This window comes from Coptis chinensis, chromosome 3 (assembly GCF_015680905.1).
Source record: "Coptis chinensis isolate HL-2020 chromosome 3, ASM1568090v1, whole genome shotgun sequence".
Classification (NCBI taxonomy): domain Eukaryota; kingdom Viridiplantae; phylum Streptophyta; class Magnoliopsida; order Ranunculales; family Ranunculaceae; genus Coptis; species Coptis chinensis.
In genome coordinates, this window is record NC_141458.1 from 34,322,288 (window position 1) to 34,331,526 (window position 9,239).

General features: G+C 36.8%; 2 protein-coding genes across 2 annotated transcripts; both read left to right on the forward strand.

The window, feature by feature from the left end:
• The first annotated feature begins 360 nt into the window (after positions 1-360).
• On the forward strand, positions 361-2,818 carry LOC147509281 (metal tolerance protein 1-like). Its single transcript, XM_086597765.1, has 3 exons — positions 361-418; positions 506-564; positions 2,579-2,818. Exons 1-3 carry the CDS (start codon positions 361-363, stop codon positions 2,816-2,818), a joined length of 357 nt encoding a protein of 118 aa, XP_086453891.1.
• A 2,277-nt stretch (positions 2,819-5,095) lies between these two features.
• Positions 5,096-5,707, forward strand: LOC147509282 (uncharacterized). Its single transcript, XM_086597767.1, has one exon. It carries the CDS (start codon positions 5,096-5,098, stop codon positions 5,705-5,707), a length of 612 nt encoding a protein of 203 aa, XP_086453893.1.
• The last annotated feature ends 3,532 nt before the right edge of the window (positions 5,708-9,239 follow it).

Consider the following 9,239-nt stretch of genomic DNA (forward strand, 5'->3'; position numbering starts at 1 on the left):
GATGTTTGATAAATTATTAGACATTTGATTATCATATATAGGATTCCCCATAACCAATGTGTACAATGATATCAATGTTTAAACCTTGTTGAAGGTATGTGAACTGGGAGTGTTAAAAGAACAATCCTTGATTGTATGATGTTTGTATATGGTGTGCCGATAGGCACAGGGGGGAAGGGAGCAGAGTCGTAGAGTGGAGTTGTAGGTCCAATTTTTTGGAATGCAAGTGTGTGCTGAATCTAAATGCTATGGTATAGTTATTGTGTTGAGGTTTGGAGGTAACTTCCATGGGACTGTCTGTTGCTTATAATCACAGGGAAAAAACAATAATTGGACAACCATGACTTTGAAGCAAGTGAAATGAATATTGAAGCTTCTCATATCTTGCGCTTTATTAATCTGACACAGATGGAACACTGTATGTTTATGAGCTTAGCTCTCCTACTTAATAAATATTGGTTATCTTGTTTATGTAGCTAAGAACATCTTTTGTTGTGATCTGTAGGCGTAGGTCCTGGGACACTTGTTGGTTCTGCAGCATTCCACTTGTTTCGTATACATGCTGTGTGAGTAGTAGTTCCAAAAGCAGGAGAATTGAAAAAGATATAAGATATAGGCGTCTGGGTGGTAGATGAGATAGCCTCTTGTTTTGAAAATGAGAGACATACACATGTATCTAACAGTGTGATCCTCATTTAGGCTTAAACATGTGTTCACTTAAAAACTCGGTTTGCTGCTCGACACCCAATGAATGGAGGATGTTAGTATCTTGTGAGTGGGATTGCTTGCTAAAATACATTTCTCTTAATGCTATTGCTCTAGGATATTGTCAACATCCCATAAATGGAGGATGATTCTTGGACCGGACTATGTTAGTTTAAGGGATCCCTAGATTAATAATAAATATGTTACTTCCATTTGAAACCATTTGTTTTTACACAATTGAGATGTTCCGGGTTTTTGGCAGATTCTTTTCCTTCCCCAACACTTTCCAATCGTGTTCCAACCATATCACCCACACTATGTTATGTTTGATTTAACTTAAAACTAAATATCCGTCTGATGTTTTTGAAGCCAATGTTTTGTTTGTCGTTAATGCTTGTTATTAATGCTTCTTGTATTAGTTTGAGTGTTCTAACTTATGCTACATATACATTTCTGAATGTTGACCTGATGCTTTTGAAGCCGAAATTTGACTTGTATTGATAGGGTTATATACTAAAAGCATTACTTTTGTAATAACTCTAATTCTTTATATTTTGAATGAGAATCATATGGGCAACTGTCATGCATATTATATATGTTATTAGTTATATGCATGTGTCTAATACTTTATGTTGTAGATGATATGGTGTGAACACACAGAAGATCATATCATCAGTACCTTATAAAGTATAAGTAATCATTCACAACCTAGATGGATTTGGACAAACCATTGGTACGGTTGTAGTATAATCTGGTATTAGTCTATCTTGACTATAGGATTACACTAGTACACTTTGTGTGTATTGAACAGGACTAAGTGAGGTTGCTTCTCTTTATACTGACTATATAAGAGAACAAACGCCTCTGTTATTATGGATGTTTGTCCTCTTAATCTGGATATAATAACGGGCACTTACGTGCATTGTACATTGCTTTAAATCATCAATGAGTGAGATTCATTTATGAATCAACAAACTCGATGGATTGGGTAATGACATTGTATGTAAGGTGTGCTGTTGATTATAGAAGGAGACCTGTAGGAAGTCAGGTTGATGATGTCCCCTTGAGGAGCTCAAAAAGATTGTCATATAAACCCTGCAGGTGGATTTATTCCGACATGACAATGAGGTTGAGTGGTACTACTCAAGGACATAAGAAGTTGATTAATGTAGTTGTTAGTAACTTGACTTAATCAACGAACATTCGATATCTTAAATACGGGGAGATCAACGAGCATATAATATGGAGCCCATAATCGCTGACACGTAATTTGGGATTAGGGCGGTAGTACAACAATGGCCTTTAATGGAATAAGTCATTTGTTGACGGACTTGGGCCTTGTGTTCTGGGTGAACATGGGAAACCCAAGCCCGTCAAGAGTCCCAACCATAATTTCTCCTCATGGTCCCTGTTGTAGCCTATAAATAGAATCCTTCTTCTCTCTGGCCGAGATCACTATTCACTATATTAGAAAAAGAGGCAAAGAAAGATAGATCCAAAATTGGATCTAGCTTTGTGAGAAAGAAGGGGTTTGGTAGATTGTTGCCACACAACGTCTAATCTATTCTAAAGGAATACAACAGAAGATCAAGGGGTTGATTGTTGATTTGGATTCATAAAGTTTGGATTCTCAGAGTTATCTAAACCGGATCTCAAAGGTATGTTTTCTATCCAAAACCGTGAACCCCATTAATTCCGCTGTGCATGGGTTTTCGCAGTTTGTAGAAATTTGCATTCTGCAATAACGCTTCCTACAGTCTGAAATCTGGAATTAGATTTTGACGTAGAAAATGTGTTACCTCCCACTACTTGGTTATAATCTCTTATACTACCATTATTTTAGATGGACGTCCATTGTGTACTGATCGTATAGATAAGTGGTGATCTACCAAATGGGAGATCAAGAGCTGGAAGCAACAAAGTTTGTGCGGGAGTAGCATGTGGATTTTCAGACGGTGGAAGCAACTCAAAAGATGCCAAAGAACGATCTGCATCAATGCACAAACTTCTAATTGATGTTGTACTCTATGTCATCTTTATGGGTGTAGAATTTGTTGGTGGCATCAAAGCAAACAGTCTCGCAATTTTAATTGATGTAGGACATTTTCTTTAAGACGTAGCTACATTTTCCATCTCTTTGTGGGCATCAGGTTAGGAGGCAACTACACGTCAATCGTATGGCTTCTTCCAAATCGAGATCCTTGGTGCATTAGTTTCCATTCAAATGATATGTCTTCTAGCTGGTATATTAGTGTATGAAGCCATTGTTAGACTTATTCATGATAGTGGTGAAGTTCAGGGCTTTCTGATGTTTGTTGTTGCTGCGTTTGGCTTGGTGGTTAATATTGTCATGGTTGTCTTGTTAAAAATTAGTGTACCTATTCCTGCCAACTTTTCAGGACTTCCACTATCATTCTCTTCCCCAGAATCCCATATAAACTGTTTTCTATCAACAAAGAAAACTTTCCAAGAATCTTGCTTTACAGCAAGTTGGGTTGAGATGCACGAGCATGATGTTACACTACTCGCCTTGCACATCCAACCGGTCAAAGTAGGTTGAATCCCCAACTCTTGGTAAGTAAACTTAAACCAAAATACTTAACTTCCAAAACTTAAACTTTGTTTGAGCCTTATACATACTAAGAATCGCTATTAACAGAATAAGCTCCATAACATCAGCAGAGACTTTCTAATGGTACACTCACACACCATCCTATATTTCATGGGGACATACTCCTGTTTTTAATATATGTTTGTATCACTCTGCCCATGTATTTCTTAACAAAATAGCTTTAAAAGGAATAAAAGACCACCTTATTTAAACTCATCATCCTCTTGTGGCTGACATTAACACATCAAACCTACTATTGAGAAAACGTTGAGTCCTTGTGCAATATGTTCTCTAGTTATCAGCAATAACCTAGTGTTCATATCCATTTAAAAAAAATTAGTATAATATATATGAAGCTATTATGCCAAGTTGCTGAATTGCCAAAATTGCTGTAAATTAAATTAGAAGTATTGTACCTTGTCTCTAGACCTTCCACTAATTATGGCAGTTGGGAAATGTCTTTCAACAAAGAAAACACAATTGTGTCCAAAACCCCAAAAAATCAAGAATAGATGTGAAATAAATCTGCTAAATTTTTTTTACAAATCAATGGATTGATTAAATTGGGATAAACATTTGTACCTGAACAAATAATTTCGTGTATATTTCTTTATTTATGGAATTAGTCCATACTGATACGTCAGGTGAAGAAATAAGGAAAAGAGAGTTTCAGACTTTCTGTGGTCTAAGCCATAATTTATTTTATCCAGTATGTCAATTACTATTTTGGCTTCCATTTGATTCTTTATTGTGCTGAAATCCATAGGCTTGTCAATAACCTGATATACAATGTCTAAAGATTGATCAATGACCTAGAAAACTGGCTATTACACAGGATGACATGATTACATAACATCACACATCACAATCTTATCATTGCTACAACGATTAAGAAATGTATGAAGATTGATTGTCATGATATACTTCTAATCCAAAGGCACTGCTTATAAATTTGGGTAGTTTTGAAGCTCAGTGGAGTGAAATAGGACTATGACGCACTTTCTCATATAGTACACTGTCAAAGATAGGTGGCAAAAGAAATGTAATAATAACATTAATAAGTATATAATATATTTTTTTCTAAGTAATTTAAGGGTAGAAAATGATGAACAAGGTGCTGAGAGTGCCTAGTAGGAATACAAGGACCATGGTTCCCATTTTAGTGTAGATGTACAGTTATACTAAAAAACAAACTGCAGATAATGTCAGTCGTGGCAATATGTATGCATCATTTAGGCATGGAATAGCAATATATTGATAATAGATAACAAAGAAATCCATAGAAAAGGGGAGGAAGCGATGACGAGAAAGCAAGGAGTTCTCTCGGGTAGTTAAACTTTCTAACACATGTTATACTAGTGTATTTTTTTCCCCTCTAAGTTACTAGTGTAATTTGTTATCTTGATAATAGATAACAAAGGACTTACATCATAATAATCGTGTATATAGAATATACTTAATATAGGATATATATTAAATATATGTTTATCTAAATATAGGATATACTAAACACTCCTTATAGTATATCCTATATATATATGTAATTTCTTACTTAGCGTCCAAGTAATTGTAACTATACAAGGAAAATGTCTTTTTCCATTGTAATCATCGAAATGTAATAAAATTAGTCCTTCTCGAATCTCTTATTCTTTGTATTAGTTTCTACATGGTATCGGAGCGGGTTCGATAATTAAACCTGGTTCTTTCGAATTGAATTGAATTGAATTCCGCTGCGAATTTCAAATTGAAAGCTCAATGGGTTCCAATGATGATACAATAATGGTATCATTAAACTCAAACCCTAATCCTCACATTGTTCATAACCACATCGATGCACCCTTCCCAACTGGAAATACCCTGAATGAGAACAATTACACCCTTTGGTCGAAGGTAATGAAGATGCGTATTAATGGTCGGAAGATGTGGGGGTACATCAGTGGTACTAAAACGAAGCCTGCAAAAGGGAGTGAAGAGTATGAAAATTGGTGCTCAGAGAACGATAAGGTGAAGGGATGGTTGTGTGATTCAATGTCCACAACACTAATGAACAGGTATGTTTGTTTGGAAACTGCGAAGGAAGTTTGGGACTCTCTTGAAGCTATGTATACCGACACATCTGATGAAACTCAAATATTTGAGTTACATAGGAAGTGTTTCTCAACAAAACAAACTGGTCGATCTCTTGCGACTTATTATGATGAATTAGCATCAATTTTTCAAGAGATTGACCAGCGCAACACAGTGAAAGGAGGAAGTGTTGAGTCTATCGCCCTCCTACAAAAATATGTAGGACGTCTTAGGGTTCACATGTTCCTTTCTGGATTGGATAGTATGTATGATAAAGTGCGTGGTGAAATTCTTCGAAAAGACCTACCACTTACTTTGGAATAGTCTTATCAGACAGTACGAAGGGTGTCAGTTCACAAACAGGTGATGGGAACTCAAGCACCTTTAAATGAGTCTTCAGTTATGACACTCAACTATAAAAAGGGACAACCTCAAGGTTAATGGAATTCTCATAGAGAGACTCGACCTCTCCGCCTTGATCTTGAGTGTACCCACTGCGGAGAGAAGGGGCACACAAAACAGAAGTGTTATGAAGTCATTGGGTATCCGGAATGGTGGGATTTTACAAAGCGACTAAAAAGGAACATAGTTGCGAAGAAGGATGCTGCTAAAAGTCCTCCTTCAGTGAATGTTGCCCAGTCAGGTATGAAAACTAAAGGTAGTGTTTTATTTGTAAATTCTTTGAATAGTACTTGGTTAATTGATATTGGTGCATCAGATCACATGGTAAATGACTCTAGCATATTATCATCCATTACACCTTCAACCCAAACGTCTATATACACAACAAATGGTGGTTCCTCTCCTGTAATTGGAGAAGGTTCCACTGACATATTTGAATCCCTGACATTAAACTCTGTCCTTATTGTTCTTACTCTAGAGTACAATATCTTGTCTGTCAGTAGGATCATTGTTGCACTTACATGTGTACCATGGCGTTTTGGCCTCAATTATGTATTTTTGAAGACATAGTGACTCGGCAGGTTCTTGGTTGCGGTGTTAGAAAAGGCAATCTCTACTATTTGGACTTGACTAATAGTGGAGAGCAAGGAATTCATCAGGTAAATAAAGTTGGAGGAATTGAAGAAGCAAAAGCTAATGTGTGGTTATGGCATCGGCGACTGGGTCATCTCTCATTCGGGTATCTTCAGAAGTTAAATTCATCGTTATTTTTGAATTGTAGTATTTCAGAGTTTAAGTGTGATATTTGTGAACTCGCTAAAAGTCATCGTATTACATACTCTCCAAGTTTTAATAAAAGTTTAGAACCTTTTAATATTATTCACTATGATGTATGGGGTTCTGGACATATTCCTTCGTTGTTTGGAGCTCGTTATTTTGTGACTTTTATTGATGAGTGTACTCGTATGATGTGGGTATCCCTAATTACCCATAAAAGTGAAGTCTTTGAAGTATTTAAAAAATTTATCAGATGTTTTTTACCTAATTCCAAAGGAGGATACAAGTGTATCAATCTGATAATGGAGGAGAATTTACTAGTAATGACATGTCGGAGTTCTTGACAAATAACGACATTCGACATCAAACCTCTAATGTTGATACCCCATAGCAAAATGGGTTAGATGAACGCATAAATAGACAACTGTTAGAAGTTGTTCGTGCATCTCTTTTTGGAATGAATATGCCATTGAATTATTGGGGAGAAGCGTAAAATCTGTTGCTTACTTGATAAACCGCACACCATCGAGGGTCATTGAATTTTAGACCCCCTTCCAAAAACTTCATGATCTTATCACCATCCCTGCAATGCCAAACTTAGAACCACGTGTTTTTGGATGTGTTGTCTTTGTTCATATACCTAAACATCAGCGAGGAAATTTGGATCATTGTGCTCGAAAGTGTGTTTCTTGGATATGTTGATTTTAAAAATGGTTATCATTGTTATGATCCTGTGGAGGGGAAGGTGTATATCTCTTTGGATGTTTCGTTTTGAGAATTGGAGGCATATTTTGTGGGATCTTCCCTTCAGGGGGAGAAACATAATGATGGTGAAGGAAAGTTCCCTATTATTGGGATATATTTCAGGAACTAGAGGATTTGACGAGTAATTTGAACAGGCGTAGTAACCTAACTGATGATGAAAAAGAAAGTGAAGCAGAGCAGATGGTAGGGGGAGATCAGGGTATTGAAGATGAACTTCATATGAATGGAGAGGATCAGACGACAGGGGGAGATCAAGCTGAAGTAGTAGAAGTTGCCCGTGACTCCAACATTCTAACACCATCTACCGAAGCACTGCCGCAGAATGTCGAACCTCAGGTATTACCTAATCCTAACACTATTAATGATATTCAACCTAGACGTTCAGAAAGGCCTACTAAAGGTATTCCAAAATCTACTTATGAACCATATATCAATTCTAAAGCCAAATACCCAATTTCTGATTATGTATCCACCCATAGGTTGGCTAAGTCATTTACATGCATTATGAATCAATTATCCTTTCTATTCCTAGTAATTTGTAGGAAGCAATATCAGATCAACGATGGAAGAAAGCCATGAATGAAGAGATGAATGCATTACAGAAGAATTCCACTTGGGAACTTGTTGATAAACCCCACGGATCTCGTATTGTTGGGTGTCGTTGGATCTTTACTGTAAAGATGAATTCGGATGTAAGTATTGATAGGTATAAAGCCAGACTAGTTGCCAAAGGGTAGATGCAGACGGATGGTGTGGATTATAAGGAGACCTTTGCCCTAGTGGCAAAGACAAACACTATTTGTGTACTCATTTCTCTTGTAGCCAATCAAGGTTGGCCATTACAACAGTTGGACGTGAAGAATGCATTTCTCAATGGAGACTTAGAAGAAGAAGTATACATGGAGTTCCCACCTAGAGGCACGAACTCTGAAGGAGGAAAAGTATGCAAATTAAAGAAGGCATTGTATGGGTTAAAACCAGTCGCCACGAGCTTAGTTTGGACGGTTTTCGAAGAGCATGAAGGCATTTGGATATAGATAAAGTAATTCTGATCATACCTTGTTTATAAAACGGAAGTCAAGTAAGCTTACCGATCTTATTGTTTATGTTGATGATATGGTTGTTACTGGAAATGACTCAGTAGAAATGGAGGCATTGAATAACTATTTGTCACGGGAATTTGAGATGAAGGACTTGGGACAGTTAAAATACTTCTTAGGCATTGAAGTTGCAAGATCAAGTCAAGGTATTTTCATGTCTCAACAAAAACAAAAGTATATATTAGACCTTCTTGCAGAAACTAGGATGCTTGATTGCAAACCGGTAGATACACCGATTGAAGCAAATCATCACTTGGGAATGTTTCCCGACCAAGTTCCATGTGACAAAGGAAGGTACTGATGCTTAGTGGGAAGACTAATTGATCTCTCCCATACTCGACCGGATATTGCATATGCCATTAGCATCATAAGTCAATTCATGCATAATCCAAGTGAAGAACATATGAAGGCGGTCTTTTGAATACTAAGGTACTTGAAGAAATCTCCGAGAAAAGGTCTCTTATTCTAGAAAGGTGGTGATATGGAAGTAATGGGATACACCGATGCAGATTGGGCAGGAGATATGACAAATAGGAGGTCAACCTCAGGCTATTTTACGTTTGTATGTGGGAATTTGGTGACATTTAGAGCTAAGAAGCAAAAGGTTGTTGCTAGATCAAGTGCAGAATCTGAGTTTCGGGGTATGGTTCATAGAGTATGTGAACAACTATGGATACGGAATATATTGAAGGATCTTGGATTTAAACTCATGAAAGCAATGGATCTACACTGTGACAATAAAGCAGCAATTATGATTGCACACAATCTAATTCAACATGACCGTATGAAATATGTTGAAGTGGATCGGTTAT

Bases quoted from the DNA above. Each gene is read 5' to 3' on its own strand.
- LOC147509281 (XM_086597765.1), top strand. From the start codon at position 361: ATGAATATTGAAGCTTCTCATATCTTGCGCTTTATTAATCTGACACAG. The intron at 419-505 runs GTATGTTTATGA...TGTGATCTGTAG, and splicing joins TCTGACACAGATGGAACACT to GCGTAGGTCCTGGGACACTT. The intron at 565-2,578 runs GTGTGAGTAGTA...CTGATCGTATAG, and splicing joins ACTTGTTTCGTATACATGCT to ATAAGTGGTGATCTACCAAA.
- LOC147509282 (XM_086597767.1), top strand. From the start codon at position 5,096: ATGGTATCATTAAACTCAAACCCTAATCCTCACATTGTTCATAACCAC.